This window comes from Salvelinus fontinalis, chromosome 19 (genome assembly GCF_029448725.1).
Source record: "Salvelinus fontinalis isolate EN_2023a chromosome 19, ASM2944872v1, whole genome shotgun sequence".
NCBI lineage: Eukaryota > Metazoa > Chordata > Actinopteri > Salmoniformes > Salmonidae > Salvelinus > Salvelinus fontinalis.
This window is the reverse complement of record NC_074683.1, coordinates 7,260,281-7,286,457: the sequence shown is the minus strand read 5'-3', so window position 1 is coordinate 7,286,457 and position 26,177 is coordinate 7,260,281. Positions and strand designations below refer to the sequence as shown.

At 44.3% G+C, this 26,177-nt stretch overlaps 1 protein-coding gene across 3 annotated transcripts in view; it reads left to right on the top strand.

The window, feature by feature from the left end:
• Nucleotides 1–5,994: 5,994 nt before the first annotated feature.
• The window catches only part of rapgef4a (Rap guanine nucleotide exchange factor 4a), a 58,963-nt gene continuing 38,780 nt past the window's right edge, over nt 5,995–26,177 (top strand). For 2 of the 3 annotated variants that reach the window (XM_055870544.1, XM_055870543.1), the window contains exons 1-4: nt 5,995–6,134; nt 9,263–9,405; nt 9,500–9,588; nt 12,115–12,261. In XM_055870544.1, coding sequence (XP_055726519.1) covers nt 6,052–6,134; nt 9,263–9,405; nt 9,500–9,588; nt 12,115–12,261 — 462 coding nt within the window. In that variant the 5' untranslated portion in view covers nt 5,995–6,051. The remainder of the gene's footprint in view (nt 6,135–9,262; nt 9,406–9,499; nt 9,589–12,114; nt 12,262–26,177) is intronic. The other variant, XM_055870547.1, reaches the window with a different exon arrangement.

Genomic DNA, 26,177 nt, shown 5'->3' with positions numbered 1-26,177 from the left:
TCCCATTGAAAATTTGTGAACAACTGAAAAAGCGTGTGTGAGCAAGGAGGCCTACAAAGCTGACTCAGTTACACCAGCTCTGTCAGGAGGAATGGGCCAAAATTCACCCAACTTATTGTGGGAAGCTTGTGGAAGGCTACCTGAAACGTTTGACCCAAGTTAAACAATTTAAAGGCAAAGCTGCCAAACAGTAATTGAGTGTATGTAAACTTCTGACCCACTGGGTATGTGATGAAAGAAATAAAAGCTGAAATGAATAATTCTCTCTACTATTATTCTGACATTTCACATTCTTAAAATAAAGTGGTGATCCTAACTGACCTAAGACAAGGATTTTTTACCAGGATTAAATGTCAGGAATTGTGAAAAACTGAGTTGAAATGTATTTGGCTACGGTGTATGTAAACTTCTGACTTCAACTGTATGTAGATCCTTCTGTCGGTTTTGCTGGCAGCCTCCCCTTTACGGCCAGAGAACTCATGAAATAGAGCCATGAATCCGGAAACAAAGGTTAGTTGTGTTTCCTCTCAGAACACCTTTCACTCTCTGTTGTAAATCTCAGGTGTACTATTAGCTGCATTAGTCCATTGACTTCTTCTCAGAGATACAGTGGTTTCTACATAGGAAGGTTCTCAGCACATTTTTGAATTCAAGAGAATAGTTTCACCAAGGTACCATGAAGTGGGCCGTGTTGGTATTCAGCAAGTGAGAGGTTACAGTAAAATGGCAAGTGACTAGATCCTAAAGTAATTAAATTAATTCAGATACACAAATCAGATAATTAATGTACAGTCTTTTGGCAAAAAAAACCCTTATGCCTCAATCCTCCACATGTGGACAAAGGCCCTCTGGAGTGAACTACTTTCCATTCCAGCAGCACAGATTTTTTTTTTCTTCTGTTGGAAACATCTTAGTCATGTCATACAAATCTACGAGTTCTTCACAGATCAAATCTCTGAAGTGTTTACTGATTATTTTCCTCAATGTTTCGGACTCTGCCAGAAGTTACATTACTAAAATTGCATCAGTAAAACTTCAGACTACGTTCAGATTTCCACTCTTGGCTTCTTGACTGGTAATATATAGCATATGTTGTATGATCCTTTCATGTTCAATTACATTAAGCAAATCATACTCCATTCTAAACAAAATACTCTCAACAGTTCCCTGTGGTTAACATTTTCACTGTGTTATCCACGGGTTGTTGATGAGCCTTGGAAGATTATAAACTTCATAAAGCCCTTTTACATGATGTAGTCTATATCTTAAGCATATTATATAACAATGTGGTTGACTGTTTAATTGAAAATAAAAACTTGGAGACAGTGATCACTAATTCTAGCTTATAGGCAGTGTGGCGTAGCGTTAATTGGCAGGGTGTATGTCATGCGGTTGCATGGTGCAGCTGCCATGCACTGCATGCCCAAGCCTGCACAGAAACTGCTCACATGACCCCATCCCCCTGACCAACTCACAAATTCCACCTCAGATGAGGAGTAACTTTGATGATGGCAGTAAACTTTCCCTTCAGTTGATGGCAATCACCGTTCTGAAACACAAACTGTGGTTTGTCGCCATCACACAACAGATAGAACAAATCTACAACAGTAGATCAGACTTGACAGTTGTATGTGGGTATGTGAGTTGTGGTCTGTGCCCAGATGGATAAGTATACAATATTCAAAAGTTAGAAAATAAAGGATATCATGATGTTACTGGACAGAATGAACCATGATAGGTTTACCGTCGAGAAGAAACAGTCAATGCTGCCATCTTCTGAGAGAAAATGAAATTGCTGGGAACAAATCAAATGTTATTTGTCACATGTGCTAAAGACAACAGCAGTAGACCTTACCGTGAAATGCTTACTTACAAGCTCTTTGTCACGAAAAGAGGACCAAGGTGCACCGTGGTTAGCGTACATTTTCTCTTTATTGATAAAAATGACGCCGAACAAAACAACAAAAACTACAAAAACTAACCGTGAAGCTACAGGCTACGTGCCCTAAACAAAAGTCAACTTCCCACAAAGACAGGTGGAAAAAAGGGATACCTAAGTATGGTTCTCAATCAGAGACAACGATAGACAGCTGCCTCTGATTGAGAACCACACCCGGCCAAACACAAAGAAATAGAAAACATAGAAATAAAGAAACTAGAATGCCCACCCTAGTCACACCCTGGCCTAACCAAATTAGAGAATAAAAACCTCTCTACGGCCAGGGCGTGACACTCTTTATTAACCAACAATTCAGTAAAAAAAAAATAGAGACAAGAAAATATTTACTAAATAAACATAAGTAAAAAATCAAATCAAATAAATAAAGTAACACAATAAAAGAACAATAACAAGGCTATACAGGGGGTACCGGTACCGAGTTAATGTGCAGGGGTACAAGTTAGTCTAGGTAATTTGTACATGTAGGGGTAAGGTGTGTGTGGGGGGGCGGGTGTCAATACAAATAGTCCGGGTGGCCATTTGATTAATTATTCAGCAGACTTATGGCTTGGGGTTAGAAGCTTTTAAGGAGCCTTTTGTACCTAGACTTGGCGCTCAAGTACTGCTTGCCGTGCGGTAGCAGAGAGAACAGTCTATGACTTGGGTGACTGGAGTCTTTGACAATTTTTTGATCCTTCCTCTGACACCGCCTAGTATATAGGTCCTGGATGGCAGTGATGTACTGGGCTGTACGCACTACCCTCTGTAGCGCCTTACGGTTGAATGCCGAGCAGTTGCCATGCCAGGCGGTGATGGTCAGGATGCTCTCAATGGTGCAGCTTTATACCTTTTTGAGGATCTGGGGACCCATGCCAAATCTTTTCAATATCCTGAGGGGGAAAAGGTGTCGTGCCCTCTTCACGACTGTCTTGGTGTGTTTGGACCATGATATTTTGTTGGTGATGTGGACACCAAGGAACTTGAAACTCTTTACCCGCTGCACTACAGCGCCGTCAATGTGAATGGGGGCGTGTCCTTTGTCTTGCTCACATTGAGGGAGAGGTTTTTGTCTCTGACCTCGTCCATGGGTGAGATAGATCAGAAATGCTCCTAAATCATATCAGTAGTGTGATGATGGCAATGATGATGATGACAGTGATATTGTCATGTCAAAATAATAACTTTAATAAAATAATCTATACTGTGTAAGTGCCCTCGTTAATTAATATAATACCACACATAGTTTTTATTCCCAGTTCAGTGAGGACATTTTGGACTAAAAACTGTAATCAGATGGAACTTTCAAACACAAATTACAGTCTAGCTAACAAACACATAGAGGATTTAAAAAAGAAAACTGCCACATCTAATGAGGCAAGATAACAACATAGCCATTACTTTCACATTTCCAAGGCAACGGTTAAGGGAAGGACAAGAAACAACTTAACATTGTAATAAATGTGATGTGATATGAATTATATTTTTCTCTTCTCCATAGTCACAGGCACAGCTCCAACGGTGCATAAATAAGATTAGCATACTGTTTTCAGGAGAGAAAATGCTGTTATGTGAATAAAAATGCATTCTACAGTCATTATAGCAGCCAAAGTATACTGTAGAGCAGACAAAAGCAAATGTTATTCCCTGTCTGTTCTAGCTTCCTGTTACTTGACTTCATCGGACCCTTCCTGTACGATCTTCCAAATATCACACTATACGTCTGCCTGCCTGCATGGCATACTAATACCCTTTAGCACTGAATTCCCCTGGCCATTTAAATCATGCTGTTTGGCACATCTGTCTTCAGCAGCTGCTGCCACTTGATTCCCTGGGTATAGCACACACACCGTCTGGACATCGGATATTGTATATGGGATACATCTGCAGGATGTGGAACCATCCCCTCCTGCCAATCCAAAGAGCCCATTGGGCTTGGGTTCCTTTTTTGGTGTTGTGGTGGTCAGTGTGTGTTGCAGTGGAATGAGAGTGGCAGAGCCTGCAGCCAGCTACCTTAGGGCACCTATGGTTCCTTTTCATCTGAATGTCTGAGCACAGAGTGCAAGAAGTTCTCCAAATCAATCAGAGAGATGGTTGGAAGCCAGAGTGATTTGAGTGAACCAGTGTGATGTTAATTACATATTTTTGCAAAAACACAAAACACAGGAATCTCTCTCAGGTTGCCAAATGTAAAGCGGACATTAGCCTACATGAATGTGAAATTTGTACTTTTATTGTCCTGTTATCCACAGCGTACCAGTGTGTCATTCCAATATTGACTATTCATGACCTGCCATGGGCTGCCTGCAGGTTCCTCCTTACAGTGGAAATAAAAGCATTTAACTGTTTCCCTCTATATCCTCCCACTCATTTTGGTGCAGTGCTGTCACCGTGGTGACTGGCCTTCACAGCTATTGTGTTTTTCATTGTTTGCCTGCTTTGCTTTGTCATCCCATCAACTCAGTAGCATCTCTCTGGTGGCCGTGCATTTACTGTGTTTGTATAATCTACTGCAATCGAACCACCATAGTCATAATGGCTTTGTATCCACAAAGTCTGAACATAATTATTCCAAGCCACTGTAGCTTCCTTTCCGGAGGAAATAGCTGGCTTGTTTTATTCATTATCACTAAGGTGACAACCCAACACATTACCTCTGTTACATTCACCCCTACATTCAAGCTCCTTTGACCACCTCCTTTGACCACCACCTCTGACTAATATCAGCTCTCTGGAGATACGAGTCACGGCACCACTGTAACCGATTTCCAACAAACCTTGGCTGTCAGGCTGCCACTGTTTTAGGTCCCAGGCAAGGTTGTAAACACTGAGCTATTGCAATGCCTGTCTTTAAAAGGGGCAATCTGCAATGCAAACAACAAAAAAGCAGCCACCCACCACTGTTTTGGTAAACAGCTGAGGGATGGGGATGTAGACATGTAAACACTCTCAAATGTGTATACAGAGCTTCGGATTGAAGGACTCACCATCCATCATCCAAATTGTAGTTTGAACCTGTCACGCCCTGATCTGTTTCACCTGTCCTTGTGCTTGTCTCCACCCCCCAGGTGTCGCTCATCATCCCCGGTGTAAATACCTATGTTTTCTGTCTCTCTGTGCCAGTTCGTCTTGTTGTCCAAGTCAACCAGAGTTTATCTCCTAGCTTCTATTTTTTCCCAGTCTCTGTTTTTCCTAGTATTCCTGGTTTTGACCCTTGCCTGTCCTGACACCGACCCCGCCTGCCTGACAATTCTTCCTGCCCTGACCTCGAGCCTGCCTAACGCCTTGTACTGTTTGGACTCGAACCTGGTTACTGAACCCCTGCCTGTCCTGACCTCGAGACTGTTTAACGGCTTGTACTGTTAGGACTCTGACCTGGTTTATGAACTCTCGCCTGTATCCGACCTGCCTTTTTGCCTACCCCTTGTGTTATAATAGATATCGGAGCTCAACCATCTGCCTTCTGTGTCTGCATATGGGTCTCGCCTTGTGCCCTTATAGAACCATGTTTTGATGCTATACAATGTTTGTTTACAATTACATTGCTTACAAACAATGAAATAAAACAAGCTCATATTTTGGGTTCTAATGGGGTATGTATAGGGTATTTAAACTCATTTATAAGTTTTATGCTTCAAGAATCAATGGATGTATATCATTAATTTAAAAGTCCAACATTGGGTATACCAATCACAGATTTCCTCATTAATGACCTTGAACCTTACTTGCTTCACATGTTGTCCCACAGTCTATTGTTTTTGTATTGTAGTAGGTATTCTTTTCCAAAAAGTGTAAACTGGTCTGGAGAGCTGAAGTCTGGCAAAAGCTCCCATGTCTGTATTGTTTTTGGAAACTTGCCAACTGTACAGTTGTGACTCGTAGGCTAAAAATGATCTTATAAATATTTTGTTTTCAGAATATAATCCCCCGTCTCCCAACCATCAATTTTTTTATTTACAAAAAGTATTATTTTTAACGTTCCACTCAAGTAACGTATTGCGTGAAAAGGATCACAAAAAGGCGTCAAATTCAACGATGCATTTGAAGAGCAGGAGGGATAAGGGAATAGACCAATAAAAAGAGCTGCTGATGCAAGTCTTCCTTTCACCGGGTCTATGATCTCTCCGAAAATGGTAGCAGCGCACACCTCTGGCCATTCCTCTGCGTCTGCAGATTGGATTATTTGCCTTGATAAAAGGTAATTCAATTTTTTTTAAATGTATTTTGAAACCAACTTCATACTTTTCACACTACGCTGTGTATTAGTCTGAATATGAGGATGACTACTACGTTTTAGGCATTTCCTTCCAATGGGACCAGTGTAGCCTGTTTACTTGCCTCAGGTTATCCTCCGCAATGCACTCTTTTTAGGCTACCATATGTTGTCTAACGGGCGAATTTGATACAGTGAATATCGCTAGGTTTATGCCTTTATAACATGTCTTCATAAATATGCCATACGAAACACTGCTCTAGCCTACGTATGCTTATATTCTAGATACAGCCCATTTCGAAACACGATATGAACTGATTCAGAGCGTGGATGTGCCTTCATTCCTAATGAACATATAATACTACTAACTGACGATTCTGAAAGTAATAGTAGGTTACACTCTTTAATTAGGAGATCGTTTACGTCAAATGTCACGAGGAGATGGACAAGAACCAGTGATGTATTTACAAACACATACTGCTATGGTCCCCCACTGTGGGTGCACCCCATGCGGTCTATTGAGTGACTAGGGTGTACCACTGTGTAAATTATTAGATGGAAATATCAGTCATTGAGTGTTGAATGTTCATCATCTATTTATGACTGACAGATACATAACTCCCCATGATGGTCACGAGTTGGAAACCAAGGGATGATCCTTCTAGAAATCAATGTTGCTCTATTCCTACTTCTACTGCACTACTCTTCATGCAGAATATAACCTTAGGTCAGAAATACTGTACATTGACTTATTTGATTCTTATTGTCCAGTGAGAATTGTAAACGTAAGTGAATACTCCTTGGATTATATGTGCTTCCGAACAGCATTTCAAATAGAAAGGGCATGTGTTGAATCACCAAAGACATCTATTAGGTGATACAGGTGGGAGGTTGTGGTTGTTTCACTGTTGATTGCTCCAGTCTAGAGCTTTAAACGTGCCATTCTAGCTCTGCCCAGAGTAGCATGACGCAACGTTACCTGTCTGGAAAATGACTTGTAACACAGGGAGGAGATGATGCGCAGGGCTGACATGGTTTATTCTTGGGGGTTCTCCGGGCCCTCTGCTCTAAATACTGAGCTGTGGATAAGGCTGCAGGAGAGGGCAAGGAAAGAGGCCCCAACGCTCCAGAAAACCTCCTTCTCTACAGTCTCGCCATTCTGCACCATCACCTCCATATGAGAGAGAGAGAGAGAGAGAGAGAGAGAGAGAGAGAGAGAGAGAGAGAGAGAGAGAGAGAGAGAGAGAGAGATACAACCATTCTGAGAGCAGGTTCAAAGTGCATTAGCCACACGGCCATCACGGTTTGCCAGATGTGTTTACACAATACATGTCCCTTTGTCACTCTAGCGAGTACTAGGCACTTTAGGCAGTGCAGCTTAAATGAGTTGCTTTTGGTGTGGCTCATTATCACCTGCCGGCAAACATGACTCACCATATGATGTAGACATTTGACATTTACAGTACAGACTTTTGATTTGACTTTGGTTGGTTGTGTCACTTTCCCCACCAAATGTAAGTGCAAATACAATGTGAATGGCTAAATATAGAATTTCATATGTGCATTGTTATACTCTGTCTTGCATTAAACACAACAGGTATCAACGGGCCTATACCAACTACCAAGACAGTTGGTAGTTTCTCAAATATGTATGATCCCATAGTCGGCTAGTAAGGTACAGACAAGCAGCTATAAAATGTCATGAGGAAAATGTTTAACTCACATGATGCAATTTGGGGCTTAAAATATTGCCGGTGTGTAGGAAGGGAACGACAGGAAATAGGAATAGCTGAATATGCAGCTGTATCCCTCACATTTAGGAAGTATCTTCTGCATCCAGTCATGTTGTTACACTTTATCAATATTGGGAAGCTATCTCACCGCTAGGGAGTTGAAAGTGTGCCAGAAAAATGATATTTTTTTGCGCACTTTACCCCCAGGCTATAGGTCAGTGAAATATGTTGTATTTTATATATATACATTACCCGTGGCAAGTAATTCCACAGAGTAATGTGAAAGCAAGATAGTGGTTCCAACACGGTCTTGTGAGGGGGGTGCGAAGAATCAGGTGAAAAATGGTGGTATTTATTTACAGGGGCAGAAGGTGAGCTGGAACCATGAATATTTATAAGACGTTGACAAACACTGACAAATAGACAGAGAATTTAAAAAGAACACATAATTTACTGGCTTCTAAGGCAGAGCGCCTATAATTTTGACAGTCAATAATTTCTTACACCACTGAGGCTGAGAGCCCTGAGACAACATGTCACTCCAGCCCAAGCTCTCCTGAAATAAGCATCCTGAACAGGTTAAATGCCCAACCCCTAACACTGGAAAGTGGTATTCAGAGTCGGGGTCGCAACCCCTAGTGGGGTCGTGGGGGAACTGCAGTGTGGTCGCCAAACTGTAAACAAATTATTTTAAGGAACAAAATATTAAGACTACAGATTATTGTATGGGACAATATACAAACGTTTTTGAGAAAGATCATTTGTAAGATACAATTTTATTGATTATATGTATTTATTGGTTTCTTGAAAATGCAATGAGGTTATTTGTTGATGTAAAAATCGAAATTTACCGATTTTAAGGTTGTTAAATTTGGAGTGGGATCGCAAGAAATTCTGGGGGGGAAAAATAGGGTCCTCAGAAATTCTGGGGGAAAAAAATAGGATCCCCAGAAATTATTTCAGAAAAAATGGGGTCCCCGCTGAAAAGGTTTGAATGCCACTGACATTCTTTCTGGATAACTCTGCGGTCTGGGTCGGCATGTGCTCTACAAATCAGTACACAAACAATCCGCTGTGGTGAGTAAGCTACAAGTCGTCGATTTTATGTAACTTTAAAGTTTAAATTCGAAAAAACAACGTTAACAACTTTTGTATAAAACTGTTTGACATGTTAAGCGATAGAAGTAAGTTTGAAAACGTAACATAAACAGCCATTATGCAAACATTTTCAATCAGTTTTTGGCTCTAATCGAGGGGATATGAATGGAGCTGAATGTCTGACGGGTGCTCTCCAGGGAGAATTATCACACACAATTATTTTCCTAATTCTCTAAAGTTGTGCTGAATGACTGACCAATAGGATATGTCCTCTCCATCTAGACCTGCTGAACGCTCTGGGGAAGATGTGGACATCATCCTGGCCAGGCTGAAATGTGTGAAGGCCTTTGAGCGGTTCCACCCTAGTCTTCTACAGCAGATATGCCTGTGTGGATTCTACGAATGTCTAGAGAAGGGTATCACATGTAAGTTTTGGCTTCATGTTCAAAAGACCTGTATGTCAAAACAAGACTCTAGAATATGAGAATATGTTCTCACCTCATGTATTTTCCTTTACAGTATACCGTCAAGGAGATATTGGTACCAGCTGGTATGCTGTCATCTCTGGCTCACTTGATGTCAAAGTGTCAGAGACAGCAAATCATCAGGTATATTGGGAGGGGGTTATGGGGGAGTGCAAACCAGATGGTGCATTACCGCCACCTTCTGGATTGGGGTATGGTGGAGACTGGAACTAGGTTCTTGTTGTTTATATTCTAGACTTGAAACCACAGGTGGTTAGGGAATAATATTAAAGATGCACTACGCAGAAATCGCTTTGCCATTTCCTTGAAAAAATTTGAATAGTTCAGCTCATTTCTATTTATTTGACAAAACAAGCATGTGTAGCGTAGATAATCATTGTATCTAAACCGCTGTGAAATACAATAGATTTTACATAACCCCAAATCTTATATTTTCAGCTGTTTGAAGCTGGTGTACAAAACCAAAAATAAAAGACGCAAAAACTAAACTTATGAACGGGACCCATAGAAATAGTGCACATAGAACAGATCTACCGCATCTTAGACTTTCTTTCAATGAGAATGACAGATCTAGAGCTCACATTTTTATGTGCATTTGGTCGGGTCACCCAAAAAGTTACATATTACTGCTTTAGAGCTTTGAGGATATCCTCATCAGACTGTTAGGAGGAGGTGTTGATAGAGTAGCACGGTATGAGTCATAACACCCTAGGTGTCAAACAGGGAAATTGTTCCAATCGTTTTCCCACCATACATTTTTCCCATTTCCCTCACAAAATGAAATGCTAATTGGCTGCTAATGTAGCTATCATAAAGAACTACAAATGTCATGATGTTCTGGATGAGACTGCCGAATCAAGGCAAAGGCACGAATTTTGGATTAACTATCTAATGTTAGCTAAATGTAGTTGCAAATAAATTGGCTACATTTATTTGTGAACTGTCTTGTGCAAGTTTTAAATTGACACAATACCGTTTAGCAAAGGGTTTAGCTAGCGATGACGTGCAGGAGCTTGCAGGGATTTGTAGTTTTGTATGATGTCTACATTGATGCTAATTAGCATTTTCAAATCGGAGAGTAAATAGAGCCGAATATATTGATAAAAGTAAACTTTTCTGAGAAACATTTACATGTTTATCAAAACTTTACGCCAGGGTAAGCCTACACGAAACACAGCCCTTATTTCCTTGTTTGACCTGTATGTTTTATGGGTATTATAACACTTCCAATATGGGGCTCTATTGCTCTTTGCCGAGGGGGTGACCACCGGGAGATGTTTTTTGTAGAACTACTGAGGTCACTTCTGGTCACTTTTTAAAAAGATATTCTACTCCAAAATGCATGAACTGTAATTATGTTGACACCATCGTAAATATAACTGATGTGCGCCACAGAACTATAGGTGGCTGTGCACTCGTGTCTCTCATTCGTGCCACTGGTCGCTCTGTTTGCTACAAATATAAGTTGTGATCTTCACTCTGATCTTAAAGGGACAGTGGGAGATTTGGACTTACCCAGAGTCAGTGCAGTTTGAAGGAAGATGAAGGTAGTTTCGCAAGCCATTGACTGGAATTCTACAGGAACAGCTAGCATGCTGCTTCTAAGTTAATATAGGGGCAACACTGCCTTTAATGAAAAGCGATATACTTTATTGAGTAGATGCTATAAACAGTAGATTGCATGAAAAATAGCAAATGAACAAGATTGCAAAATGAAACGGCAGATTGAAATGACCTCCCTTACTGTGAATTACTTTTCTGTGTAATATAAATCACTACCCTGTATTGTATTCAATCCATTTCTTGGTTCCAAAATAAATTGTACTATAGCTACAGTTAATATTTATTCATAAATCATTAAATACCAAATTAGATATATCAGAGGTGTGTCCACTTTCCTACAATAAACAAATAATTAATATTCCTTATGGTTTGCCTGTAGTGTTGCAAAATTCCTTGAACTTTCAATAAATTCTCAGGTTTTCCCGAATTCCCGGAATCAGAAGTTAAAAAACAGGAAATACAGAATCCTCCAAACAGGATTTCTGGGAAACCAGGGAATTTAATGAAAGTTCCCTAAATTTTGCAACCCTAATTGCCTGACATGGGAGAAAATCTTTTCAACACCTTTGATTCTATTAGTTAGTTGGTCTCCTCTCACGTCATAAAGGATGAACTGCACTGTAACATGTGCATGAGGAGATCAAGATGCACATTAACCCTGGAGATCATCTGAAGAGCCAACTAGAAAGGGCACTCTACTTCACAGTGATTTGTGTCTTCTGAGATTGGTAACCTTGGGGACACCAGGAGTCTTTTCCTATAATTACCAGCGCCCCATGTGCTCTAGTCTGCCTGGCGGCCCTCTGTTGATTGGAGTGATTTTAGAAGCCCTCTGTCTAATGCAAGTGTTCAGATCTGCTAGATTTCGTCCCACCTATGGGAGTGATCTGATCACTGCCAAAGCCAGCATTTTGAGTCCAATTTTTAAGGCAAGGCCCATGTTTAAGGCAAGGCCCATGTTTAAGGCAAGGCCCATGTTTAAGGTGATTCAAAACATTTGATTAGCATAGTCTCCCTACCTCTCTTCCTCTTTTGAAAACGACGAGGAACCATCCAAGCAGAGATCATTTTCAGTGTCTCTTGTAGGATGCTGTCACAATCTGCACTCTGGGTATTGGAACAGCATTTGGGGAGTCGATCCTGGATAACACCCCACGGCACGCCACCATTGTCACCCGGGAATTCAGTGAACTCCTCCGCATCGACCAGAGGGAGTTCAAGTCTCTGTGGGAGGTAAGCACCTCAGCATTACGCCTTACCTTTGTGGATTCAGCTTTCAATACACCATCCAGTATGACTCACCTCAGATAGTGGCTGTAGCAAAGGAGGCTGCTGAGGGGAGGACAGCTCATAATAATGGCCGGAACGGAGCGAATGGAATGGCCTCAAACACATGGTACCATTCCACTTATTCCACTACAGCCATTACCACGAGCCTGTCATCCCCAATTAAGGTGCCACCAACCTCCTGTGGCCTGTAACTATCTGGTAACTATCTGTATCAGTGGACTGATGATACCCACACTGGAAATAATGAGGCTTTGTGGGAGTTCTCGGATTTTCTTTGATATCTGCAAAATAAGCGTGCAGGCCTGTTGATTTAATGCTGTTTACATTCTTTGAGGTGTGTCACTGAGGCAGTGGATTTAAGTTGTGTTAATACAATGTGTTTACATCATGTGAGGAGGACATGAAAGCGCAAAGCAGGTTATATATGCCACAAGAAATAGCCTTTTTTTATATATTAATTGGGATGGTATTTATCTTCTTGAAACATCTGTTTGAAGTTCCAATGTGAGGCAGTAGCATTTAGACATTTTGACCACTAGGGGGAAGTGCAGTGCTATAGAGAATCGGTGCACTTCCTGTTGTGTGTGGGCTCACTGATCTCCATGAAACGTTCTACAATTGTGGTTAGACCGCTGGCGTTATCATCATCATTTAAGCGGTCATCTAGAGCCATTCTTCCCTTGAATAATTAGTGTAGGAATAATAGTTTAACGCTGGGTAGATTTTTCTCCCCATATCTATGACAGATGGATCCTTGTGCTCAGGTCACAAGTATTCCATGGGGATTTGTTTTGGAAGAGCAGTATTGGTGTTTGTATGTCTGTCAGTGTCACCCATGTTGGTTTAAGACTAAAGGAGTAGAGCTTGTCATTAGCAGGTTAGAAAATCATATCCCTTGCCAAATTGTCCCTTCCTGCTGCCCTGACGAGCTCCTCTCTCCCCTATCCCTCCACCCCCTCAGCCGTACAGGAAGGCACGAGTGAGCGAGTTGGTCAGGATAGGAGGTGCCACACTGTCCAAAGGCCCCTGTCTGTCCTGTTGGAGCCACTACACTGGCTTCCTGAGTGAGAGAACTGGTTTCCTCTGAGAGCAGAGGGCAGGCAGGGGGGTTGTTAGTTTTAAAGCTATAGACTCTACGTCATTCACTGGTCCTTCACAATGGAACTGGAGTCTGAGCACAGTTTGAATGTATGCTATGATGTGGACAACCACGTGGAAATACTACACGTCTCTATTCACAGGATAAGCTCTTCTGAGAGGTCGGTCTGAGGTGAGCCGCTCTCGGGGAAGAAAAGGCTTTTAGCTGCCAGACAGGAACACCATCACTGTACATTTGCTCATGCTTCATTGATGGAACATGTGCTTGTCCTGTCTTAAGATAATACTTTCTGCCCACGGTCGTGGTTAGCTTTTTAGAGCGGAGATAAGAGGAGTACTGAGTGATATAATGGCCTTCTATATTGTGGCTTTCAGTTGGATTTGTTGATGGGTTTCAGCTCGGAACTCTGGATGACCGTGTAGTTATGTCCAGCGACTTATTTTCAAACGGTTCAACTAACGATTCAACAATAACATACATTAGTGTCTAGAGAAGTGTCTGCATCTCCCTCGCTATCAAGTAAATGTTTAGTGCTTCATTGACTTGTTCCTATTTCATTACTAACACAGCCAAGTCATTGGAGAGACTAGCAATTCACAGCCCGTCGCTTAATTGCTGTCAATAGTGCTCAGTGAAAGCAATCTCTTTTGCCCCAGCCGCTCTAGGCAAGGCCCATGACAGCCATTTGGTTCTGCGAAACATCACTCCATCGTGGCGTTGTTGCTCGACGTGGTGAGTTAGCTATGTCACACAAGCTGTGAGTAACTGAATTGCTATCAAAAGTGAACCCTGTGAACTTGCCCGTCGACAAGCTTTAAATGAATGATGTCGTTAGCGTGTCTCGATTGTGACTTTGGGTTGTATACTGGGCATGCCGTCACTCAGTGTTTTGCTCATGATCACCGGATTTCGTTGATCCCTTTCAATTCTTTTGAGAATCTCCTCTTTGCTCAGCATCAAGGTGCTAGACACAACGTGCGATAGGAATATTTAGCCATGCTTGTGCTCACCTGTGGAGCCTTGGTTTGAGACGGTCCAGGGGTGCCCATTTATTTCTGTCAGACATGCCGCAATGCAGAAAGTGCTCCTGATATCCTGTTACTAGCAGCACAGGTCTTTCGAAATTCTTCATTCTCTCAAATGTTTATTCCCTGCGATACATCACTTGTATTGTGCTGTAATTGATTGTAAATGCAGCCTAACTCCCTGCGGCATAGACAACGCGACTTCACCTTGTGTTTTTTTCTGATTGAGTCAAACGCAAAGCTAATTAAAGGCAAATGATCTCCCTCAGGCCATGACTACAGTAGTATTCAACCATGTATGAGTTGTATATCACTATTTGTCTGAAGAATCAAAGAGTAGTAGTTGCCGTAGGAGCTCCTTTGGGAGTTGATTGAGTACAGACCGATCTGTGAGAGAGAGGTCACGTTGAGGTGATGCTGACCGGAGTCGTCCGAGCCCCAGGTACATCCCCTGAGGAAGAAGATTTTTAGGTCGAGGGAGACCATGATACACGTGAGCGCGCACACACACACACACACACACACACACACACACACACACACACACACACACACACACACACACACACACACACACACACACACACACACACACAGATCTGAGAAGTGAGCAGAAAGCCTTTGGCTCAACACTGCTACAGAGTGGTGGCAGACCGAGAACAGCTCAACACTCCTACAGAGTGGTGGCAGACTGAGAACAGCTCAACACTCCTACAGAGTGGTGGCAGACTGAGAACAGCTCAACACTCCTTCAGAGTGGTGGCAGACTGAGAACAGCTCAACACTCCTACAGAGTGGTGGCAGACTGAGAACAGCTCAACACTCCTACAGAATGGTGGCAGGCTGAGAACAGCTCAACACTCCTACAGAGTGGTGGCAGACTGAGAACAGCTCAACACTCCTACAGAGTGGTGGCAGACTGAGAACAGCTCAACACTCCTACAGAGTGGTGGCAGACTGAGAACAGCTCAACACTCCTACAGAGTGGTGGCAGACTGAGAACAGCTCAACACTCCTACAGAGTGGTGGCAGACTGAGAACAGCTCAACACTCCTACAGGGTGGTGGCAGGCTGAGAATAGCTCAACACTCCTTCAGAGTGGTGGCAGACTGAGAACTGCTCAACACTCCTTCAGAGTGGTGGCAGGCTGAGAACAGCTCAACACTCCTACAGAGTGGTGGCAGGCTGAGAACAGCTCAACACTCCTACAGAGTGGTGGCAGGCTGAGAACAGCTCAACACTCCTTCAGAGTGGTGGCAGGCTGAGAACAGCTCAACACTCCTTCAGAGTGGTGGCAGGCTGAGAACAGCTCAACACTCCTTCAGAGTGGTGGCAGGCTGAGAACAGCTCAACACTCCTACAGAGTGGTGGCAGACTGAGAACAGCTCAACACTCCTACAGAGTGGTGGCAGACTGAGAACAGCACTGCCTGTATAAACTGGGTATTATTCTTTATTCATGGATGCCATGTTAAGTGTTCAGAACATATTCTTCATCCAGTCTCAGCCTTCTCACTTCAAAGCATAATGAAAAAAACAAATGTCCAGACAGTACGTGTATATTCACTGATGGTCTTTGCTCCACGCTTGCTCCCAGTTTTGTGGCTTGCTGAAGTGAATGGGACACAATGTCACGCCCTGACCTTAGAGATCCTTTTTATGTCTCTATTTTGGTTGGTCAGGGCGTGAGTTGGGGTGGGCATTCTATGTTTTGTTCTGTGTGTTGTATTTCTATGTGTTTGGCCTGGTATGGTTCCCAATCAGAGGCAGCTGTCAATTGTTGTAGCCTGTTCCCACCTGTGTTGGTGGGTAGTTGTTTTCTGTTTTGTGTATTGCACCTTGCAGAACTGTTCGTTTGTCGTTTTGTTGTTTTTTGTTCAAGTATTCGTATTTATTAAAAGTATTATGAATACTTACCACGCTGCACCTTGGTCTTCTCCTTCTCCCGACGATGTTCGTTACACACAAACTGTTTGTGATTATGGTGTGATATACTTTCGCACTCAGCTTGACATTGGCTGTGGCGGAGTCACAGAAATATCTCTGGAACATGCCATGTTCATTGTTCTCTATTCCCCTGACCCCGCCTTCAACAACAATATCAACTGTCACGTCTACACTCTTAGAAAAATGGGTTCCAAAAAAGCCGTTCTTCGGCTGTCCCAATAGGAGAACCCATTTTGGTTCCAGGTAGAACTCTTTTGAGTTCGATGTAGAATCCTCTGTGTAAAAGGTTCTACATGGAACTAAAAAGGGTTCTACCTGGAACCAAAAATGTTTTTTCAAAGGGTTCTCCTATGGAGACAGGTTCTAGATTGCATTTTTTTCCCTAAGAGTGTATCAGGCATGGCTCCCGCTCTGCACATGTCAGAGTCTGCTTATGTTATTGGGAGAGGCAGGCGTGTGCTTGTTTGTTTAACAGAGAAGACATGGGCTGGGCTCTTCACACACAGGAAAACTGTCTGTGGCTCCAATGACCTGATCATCAATTTCCCATACACTTTTCCTGCTTCCGCCGGCCTCCGAGATTGGAACAACACAATTGTGATTTGTGCTTTACTTTTCCCCACTCTTCTTCTTTTCTTGCACAACAGCACAATCTGTATCGGTAGCTTATATCCAGTCTATCGCTGTCTGTTCCATGTTCTTGATGCACATAGGAATGATTTTCATACCCAGGTTTTTATTTGTCGCCCAATTTTCTGTTATATTACACACTGTACATCTGTGCTGTAGGTTAGTGGAGAGACAGTGTTCAAAGGCATGTCCATGTTGGCGTGTGTGCATTACAGGCGAGCCCTGCAGGTTTTGAGGCGGGACGAGGTTCTGTTGGAGGCATGGCAGTGGGTGGGTGGTGGGCGACCACTGTAACATCAGTCCATGAAGTAGCCTAGTGGTCAGTGGTGTCCACAGAGAGACATGATTAACAGGAAGTGGCAGAGACACAGCGTGCCCTCAGGGCACAGGTAAGGGACCAGAGGGCTGAGGGCCGGTGTGTGTGTGCACCCTTACTACATCCAAATGCCAGCAGATCCCAGCACAACCACAGTCCTTCCCAGAGAACAGTGGATATACACAAGGAAAGAGCACAGAGATGATTGTAACAACAACACCTGTTTATTTCCTTACCTGTTCTCACAGAGTTATTACATAATTAAAAACTATAGTACAATGATTTTGAACCTGGAAGAGAATACATTTTTAGTTGTGCAGCAATTTTAGTTTACAGCGCCATGTCTTTAGATACAGTGGCGAGAAAAGGTATGTGAACCCTTTGGAATTAACTGGATTTCTGCATAAATTAGTCATCAAATTTGATCTGATCTTCATCTTAGTCACAACAATAGACACACACAGTGTGCTTAAACTAATAACACACAAATTATTGTATTTTTCTTGTCTATACTGAATACATTATTTAAACATTCACAGTGTGGTTGGAAAAAGTATGTGAACCCCTAGGCTAATGACTTCTCCAAAAGCTAATTGGAGTCAGGAGTCAGCTAACCTGGAGTCCAATCAATGAGGCAAGATTGGAGATGTTGGTTAGAGCTGCCCTATAAAAAACACTCAATACATTTTTGTTTGCTATTCACAAGAAGCATTGCCTGATGTGAACCATGCCTCAAACAAAAGAGAGCTCAGAAAACCTAAGAATTGTTGACTTGCATAAAGCTGGAAAGAGTTATAAAAGTATCTCTAAAAGCCTTGATGTTCATCAGTCCACGCACGGTAAGACAAATTGTCTATAAATGGAGAAAGTTCAGCACTGTTGCTACTCTCCCTAGGAGTGGCCGTCCTGCAAAGATGACTGCAAGAGTACAGTGCAGAATGCTCAATGAGGTTAAGAAGAATCCTAGAGTGTCAGCTAAAGACTTACAGAAATCTCTGGAACATGCTAACGTCGCTGTCGAGTCTACGATACGTAAAACACAAAAAAGAATGGTGTCCATGGGAGGACACCACGGAAGAAGCCACTTCTGTCCAAAGAAAACATTGCTGCACGTCTGAAGTTTGCAAAAGTGCACCTGGTTGTTCCACAGCGCTTCTGGCAAAATATTCTGTGGACAGATTAAACTAAAGTTGAGTTGTTTAGATGGAACACACAACACTATTTGTGGAGAAAAAAAGGCACAGCACACCAACATCAAAACCTCATTCCAACTGTAAAGTATGGTGGAGGTAGCATCTTGGTTTGGAGCTGCTTTGCTGCCTCAGGGCCTGGACAGCTTGCTATCATCGACTGGAAAATGAATTCTCAAGTTTATCAAGACTTTTTACAAGGGAATGTTAAGCTATCTGTCCGCCAATTGAAGCTCAACAGAAGTTGGATGATGCAACAGGACAACGACCCAAAACACAGAAGTAAATCAACAACAATGGCTTCAACAGAAGAAAATACACCTTCTGGAGTGGACCAGTCAGTCCTGACCTCAAACCGATTTAAAATGCTGTGGCATGAGCTCAAGAGAGTGGTTCACACCAGACATCCTAAGAATATTGTTGAACTGAAACAGTTTTGTGAAGAGGAATGGTCCAAAATTCCTCCTGACCGTTGTGCAGGTCTGATCCGCAACTACAGAAAACGTTTGGTTGAGGTTATTGCTACCAAAAGAGTAATTAAATCCAAGGGTTCACATACTTTCCCAACCTTGCACTGTGAATGTTTACACTCTGTGTTCAATAAAGACATAAACGTATAATTGTTTGTGTTATTAGTTTAAGCAGACTGTTTGTCTATTGTTGTGACCTAGATGAAGAGAAGATAAAATGTTATGACCAATTTATGCAGAAATCCCGGTATTTCCAAAGGGTTCACATACTTTTTCTTGCCACTGTACATCATAAAGTGTCGAATCCCTAAAGATTTCCTTGAGCTGTCTTTCTGAGGATGGATTTAAAAGTCTTTAGATCCTAACTCTGCTTTTGTTGGCTGATTTGTTCAATCGGATGCAGTGATAAGAGATAAACGGATTACATCATCACTAAATTCACATTTAGACATGCACGTTCATTGCACTCTTTCACAAACACACACATGCAGTCTCACACACACTCCAGTGGATGATGTAGAGAGGAGAGTTGCCACGTTAAAGATCTATCAACCAACTGAAACCAACCAGCTCCCTTTCTCAGCTTTTTTTGTTTGCATTTCATTTTTTTGCACCTAGTGATGTTGCTGGGGCTTTATGAGTATACATGCACTGCTATTCCATGAGGAAAACAGAATATACATTTTTCACAATGGTCCATTATTTATTGTATTGTTAACTTCACAATTTATCATGTAAGCAACTTCAGTCTCTGAATATAGCCCAAACTTATCTAATCAACAACTTCAAAACAGAGCTTTGTGTTTCCTGTCATTCCACAACACATTATTTTAACCTCCCAGAGCATTTGTGTCCAAAGCCAATTGAAAGTGTACTAAACCACGGCTTTGGGGGTCAAAGGGTGAATTCCAGAGCATGGCAAACCAAAAACAAGTGATATGATTTACAATTATATGATTTGTCCAATCATGATTATTTTCTTGTTTCCCCAAAGCAGCCGTGACAGACTGGGTGGCTCAGAAGCTGGGTATGAGGTGTCCACATTTACCAAAGCTCCTCCGCTAACACGTCTCAGCACCTGTTCACCTCCTTGCCTCTGACCATGCTCTCTCTCGGTCTCACTCCAAACCCTACAGAGAGTGGTCATTCCCACAGATACCTCTCTCCGTGTATGGCTGGCCCATACTTTCAGCCAACTATTACTCTAATCTTGCAGTGGTCACCCCTCAGTGTAATGATGGGGCGGTGAGTTGGAAGCAGGTGAAACTTTTTAATAAAACAAAACCAAGAACACGACACTAACAAGGCAGTACGTCGATAAACAAGAACAATATCAACTGGTGAGTGAACATGGGAGAGTGACATATAAAGGGGAGGAACTTGTGAAGGTAATGGAGTCCAGGTGTGAATCATAATCATAATGATCATAATGATTCACAGGTTCGCGTAATGATGAATCCCAGGACCGGTGGTTAGTATTCTGGCGACGTCGTACGCCGGAGCGGAGGAGCAGACGTGACAGTACCCCCCTCTCTGACGTGCGGCTCCAGTCGCAGGATGACGTCAACCAGGGGGACGACCCCGAGGAGGAGGAGCGGGTAAGTCCGTGCGGCGAAGGTGGAAATCACGGATGATGTTGGGGTCTGGAATGTCCTCCACCGGAACCCAACACCGCTCCTCCGGGCCATACCCCTCCCAGTCCACTAGATACTGGAGCCGACCCCCACGACGTCGGGAGTCCAGTAGGGATCTGACAGCGTACGACGGGCCCCCCCTCAATGTCCGGGGGGTGGTGGTGTGTCGTGGGGGACAGCATCAGCTAGGGGACCAGGAACCACCGGCCTGAGAAGGGAGACATGAAGAGGGTGCGATACGGTAGTGACTGGGTAATCGTAATCTGTATGTCACCTCATTGAGCCTCCGGAGAATCTTGAACGGCCCCACAAACTGGGGGCTCAGGTTCTTGCAGGACAGGCGGAGTGGGAGGTTCCTGGTAGAGAGCCAGACGCGATCCCCAGGATGGAACACAGGGGTCTCACTGCGGTGACGGTCTGCCTGCTCCTTCTGACAGTGGACGGCACACTGGAGTCTCACGTGCGCATTGTTCCACACCTCCGCCGCGCGCCGGGATTTACTCATCTATCGCAGGAGCCACGGTCTGGCCCGGGGTCCACGGGGCCAGGGCCGGCTGGAAACCCAAATCACACTGGAAGGGGTCAACCCAGTGGAGGAGTGACATAGAGAGTTCTGGGCGTACTCTGCCCAAGGAAGAAAACGTGCCCACTCACCTTGCCGGTCCTGACAGTGACTCCTCAGGAACCTCCCCAGCTCCTGATTCATCCTCTCCACCTGCCCGTTAGACTGAGGCCAATACCCGGATGTGAGGCTAACCGTGACCCCGAGCTTCTCCAAGAAGGCCCTCTATACTGGGGATATGAATTGGGGGCCACAGTCCGAGACGATGTCCTCTAGAAGGCCATAATACCAGAAGACCTGTTGGAAGAATGCCTCAGCGACCTGGAGAGCAGTGGGAAGACCAGGAAGAGGGATTTATTGACATGTCTTGTAAAATCTATACCTGGATGGCCTGCAACAAAAGCTGTGTGTGTCCAGGTCAGCAGCCGATCCCTTATGTGGGAACGTAGATGTGCGTGTGAGGACAATTCTGGGCTGCGGGCTCCCTCTTTAGAGCCTGGAGGATGTCCACATCTACGTCCCAAACCACTGGACCCATGACTCGGGAGGATGGGATTATGGGTGCCCTCTGGGCAGGAGCCTCTCCCGAATTGTAGATATGGGACAGGGCATTGGCCTTGATGTTCTTAGAACCTGGGTGATAGTTAAACCTGGTGAAAAAGAGGATTCAGTCTCCTCGCTGTCCATATGTACTCAAGGTTCCGATGGTCGGTGAGGATGACGAATAGTTCCTTGGCGCCATCCAGCCAGTGTCTCCACTCCTCTAATGCCAACTTCACCTCCAAGAGCTCTCGATTGCCGACGTCGCAATTTCTCTCTGCGGTGGATATTTTATTGGACAAGAAAGCACAAGGATACAATTTTACCGTGTCCCCCTGTCTTTGTGACAAAACTGCCCCCACATCCACCTCCGATGTGTCTACCTCAACCACAAAAGGTAGCGTTGGATCTGGGTGTTTTAGCAAGGGGGCGGAGGTGAAACGCCCCTTGAGGAGACGAAAGGCCTCGTCGGCTGCTACGAGGCCCACCCTTGAGGAGGGAGGTGAGAGGGGTGGTGACGGCGCTGAAGTTCCTGATGAAGTGGCGGGGTAAAAGTTGGCAAATCCCCAAAAACTTTGTAATCCCTTGATGGTGGTTGGGACTGGCCATGACCTTACCGAATCTACCTTCTTGTCCTCCATCCTCACTCCCTGCGGGCTGATTTGGTAGTCAAAGAAGGAGACAGCCCTGTGGTGGAATTGGCACTTCTCCGCCTTGACGAACTGGTGGTTAGCCAAAAGGCGTTCCAGGACTGCTCGAACATGAGTGATGTGATCTTCCAGGTTGGTCGAGAAGATCAGGATGTCATCAATTTACACAATGACCTGACGTCCGAGCATGTCCCTGAACACCTTTTTGACAAATGCCTGGAACACTGACAGAGCATTGGCTAAGCCAAAGGGCATAACCAAATACTCATAGTGACCAGACGTCGTGCTGAACACCGCCTTCCACTCATCCCCCTCCCGGAAGCAAATGAGATTGTAGGCATTCCGGGGGCGATGAGGAGGGAGCACGGGTCTTGGAGAATACCTCCCTTAGATCCTGATATTCCTCCGGGATGTTGGGCTGGAGGGCAACCACAGGACTCTCAACCGACGTGGAACCACAGGGGACAGGAAAGCAGGTCTTCCTGCATTCAGGTGACCAGTCGGTGATTCTCAGACGATGAGATGGTAGGGTTATGGCGCTGAAGCCAAGGTAGGCCAAGGGTGATCTTGTGAACTGGTGCACTGCTGATGAAGGCAATGTTTTCCTGGTGATTGGGCTCCACAGTGAAGGTGAGCGGTTGGGTGATGTGTGTGATGGTTCCGGATCCTAGAGGCCAACAGTTGAGACCTTGAACCGTAAATGGAGAGGAGAACAGGTAGATAGTAATTTTGAGAGAGGCGGCAAGGGTCTGATCCATAAAGCTCCATGCGGCGCGGAATCCACTAAAGCTGTAGTCACAGGGCATGAGGGACAGTCAGCCAGAGTGATGGGTACTAAAAAAAGTCAAACAGGAAGAGCAGTAGCTGGAATACTAACTCCTTTTCCAGGGGATGTAACATCACGCGACTGTCCCTCTGCTCTAGTGTATCCCAGATTCTGAAGTAACAGACACCACTAGTGCTTGTGCCCTCCCTGGCCACAGTACAAACAGAGCCTCAGCTGTGTCTGTCTGCGTCATTCCGCCACGGGAAGGCGTGTGACCCCTACCTCCATGGGTTCAGGCTCTGATCCCGAACACTCGCCGAAGGAGGGAGAGAAGCGATGGAGTTGCCGACGCGCCCAGAGGAGGTTATCCAGACGGATGGCCATAGCAATGAGTGAGGTTGTCATCTCGGCAGGCCAGTTCCATCTGGACCTCCTCGCGCAGACCTCTTCTAAATAGCGTGCTCAGCGCCGGCTCATTCCTGCCACTGGAAGCTGCTACTGTCCGGAAGGTAAGCACATTTATTTATTTATTTATTTATTTATTTTACCGTTATTTTACCAGGTAAGTTGACTGAGAACACTTTCTCATTTGCAGCAACGACCTGGGGAGTAGTTACAGGGGAGAGGATGGGGATGAATGAGCCAATTGTAAACTGGGGATTATTAGGTGACCATGATGGTTTGAGGGCCAGATTGGGAATTTAGCCAGGACACCGGGGTTAACACCCCTACTCTTACGATAAGTGCCATGGGATCTTTAATGACCTCAGAGAGTCAGGACACCCGTTTAACGTCCCATCCGAAAGACGGCACCCTACACAGGGCAGTGTCCCCAATCACTGCCCTGGGGCATTGGGATATTTTTTAGACCAGAGGAAAGAGTGCCTCCTACTGGCCCTCCAACACCACTTCCAGCAGCATCTGGTCTCCCATCCAGGGACTGACCAGGACCAACCCTGCTTAGATTCAGAAGCAAGCCAGCAGTGGTATGCAGGGTGGTACATACTCAGCAGCCGTCTGATTCCCCTTCTGGAGCTGAAGCAGACGCTTACCTCCCTCTCTGCCCTCTGCGGGAATATTGAAAATACATTTAAAACAGAGCCATGAACCCCTCATAAGACTCAAGCTCCTCCTCTCCTCTCTCCCAGACGGCCCATTCCAATGCCTGCCCAGTCAGCAGAGAAATAACCGTGGCAACCTTAGTCCTCTCGGTGGTGGGGGCTCCCATCTGATGTGTGAAATAGAGGGAGCACTGAAGGAGGAAGCCACGGCATTTGGATGGTGTCCCGTCATATTTCTCCAGGAGGGATAGACGGGCATCGCTGACCTGAGTGGGTTGCTGAATGGGCTGGTGTGCTGACTCGTTGGGTAGACTGGCTCTAGAATATCCTCTGCTGTTGAGACGTTGTAGACTGCGGAGAACATCTTCCATGGCCTTCCCCAGTTGAGCCAGCTGATTATGGTGTTGACGAAGAAGGTCACCTTGTTCATTGATTGTCTGGGAGATGTCTGGTTGTCTTCCTACTTCCATATTTTGAGTTGGTATTCTGTAATGATGTGGCGGTGAGTCAGAAGCAGGTGAAACATTTTAATAAAATAACAAAACCCAGAACACGACACTAACATAAGGCAGTACGCCGATAAACAAGAACAATACCAACCTGGTGAGTGAACATGTAGGAGTGACATATAAAGGGGAGTAATTTATAAAGGTAATGGAGTCCAGGTGTGAATCATAATGATTCACAGGTGCACGTAATCATGAGTGCCAGGTGTGCGTAATGATGAATCCCAGGACCGGTGGTCGTATACTGGCGACGTCGTACGCTGGAGGGGAGGAGCCTCCCGGGTGGCGCAGTGGTCTAGGGCACTGCATCGCAGTGCTAGCTGCGCCACCAGAGTCTCTGGGTTCGCGCCCAGGCTGGGCAGGGTTCGCGCCCAGGCTCTGTCGCAGCCGGCCGCATCCGGGAGGTCCGTGGGGCGACGCACAATTGGCATAGCGTCGTCCGGGTTAGGGAGGGTTTGGCCGGTAGGGATATCCTTGTCTCAGTATGTAAAAATGTAATAAAATGTATGCACTCTACTGTAAGTCGCTCTGGATAAGAGCGTCTGCTAAATGACTAAAATGTAAAATGTAAAAAATGAGGAGCAGGAGCAGACGTGACAGATTGTAAATATGTTACTACCTAACAATATTGTCAAAAACACTTATTGGATGCCGTGTGGCTGTTGGTTACAAGGTCAGAACATAGATAAAAGCTGCAGACCTGTGTGGCTGTAATCAGCAGGAAGGTCAAAGATAAGATTCCATCTGCCCACTGTCCTTGATGTAATGCAGAGAGGCTAAGTAATAGAACCAGGGGTACTGAATGTACGGAACATTTCGGGGTCAGAACTCACGAAATAAAGGAGAAAGGATTCAGGGCCTCAAATAATGCTCCTTGTATGCCACCCTGCCACCCCTGGATAATGGGAGAACAAGAGCGATTCCTGAGTCCAAAAAGCTATTACTGCGGTTGGCTTTCTGCTTTGCTCTGGATGTAATGTCACTTAATATCCTGCTGTAGGCCCAGTATGCCTGGACAATACCATACTGTCAGATCAGTTTAGTTTCAACTGTAGGTTTGAACATGCAATTTGGAATAATTAATTAATTTCATGAATGCCCTGCGTGCGAAATGGCAAGTTGGGTGCTGTAATTGTAATATGCCTTCATTAACCATTGGTACGTTTGAATTTAGAAGTCACTCTCAACAAGAGAGATGTACAGTTGTTGCATACAAAGTGGATGAACCACAGCATATAAAACAACAATTCCAACGTGAATATGAAATAATGAAATCCTCAAGTTTTGATTAGGTGTCAAATTGAAGGATAACTGCATAAAAGGTACTATGATGAGTGTTCTCCCAAATCATTGTTCCAGTCTTATGTATTCACTTTTCAAGACTAGATGGCACTTATGGTACACATCTGTATTCTCTGTGTAAATACGACTTAATCGTTTAAATAATCGAGTAAAGCTCCCATT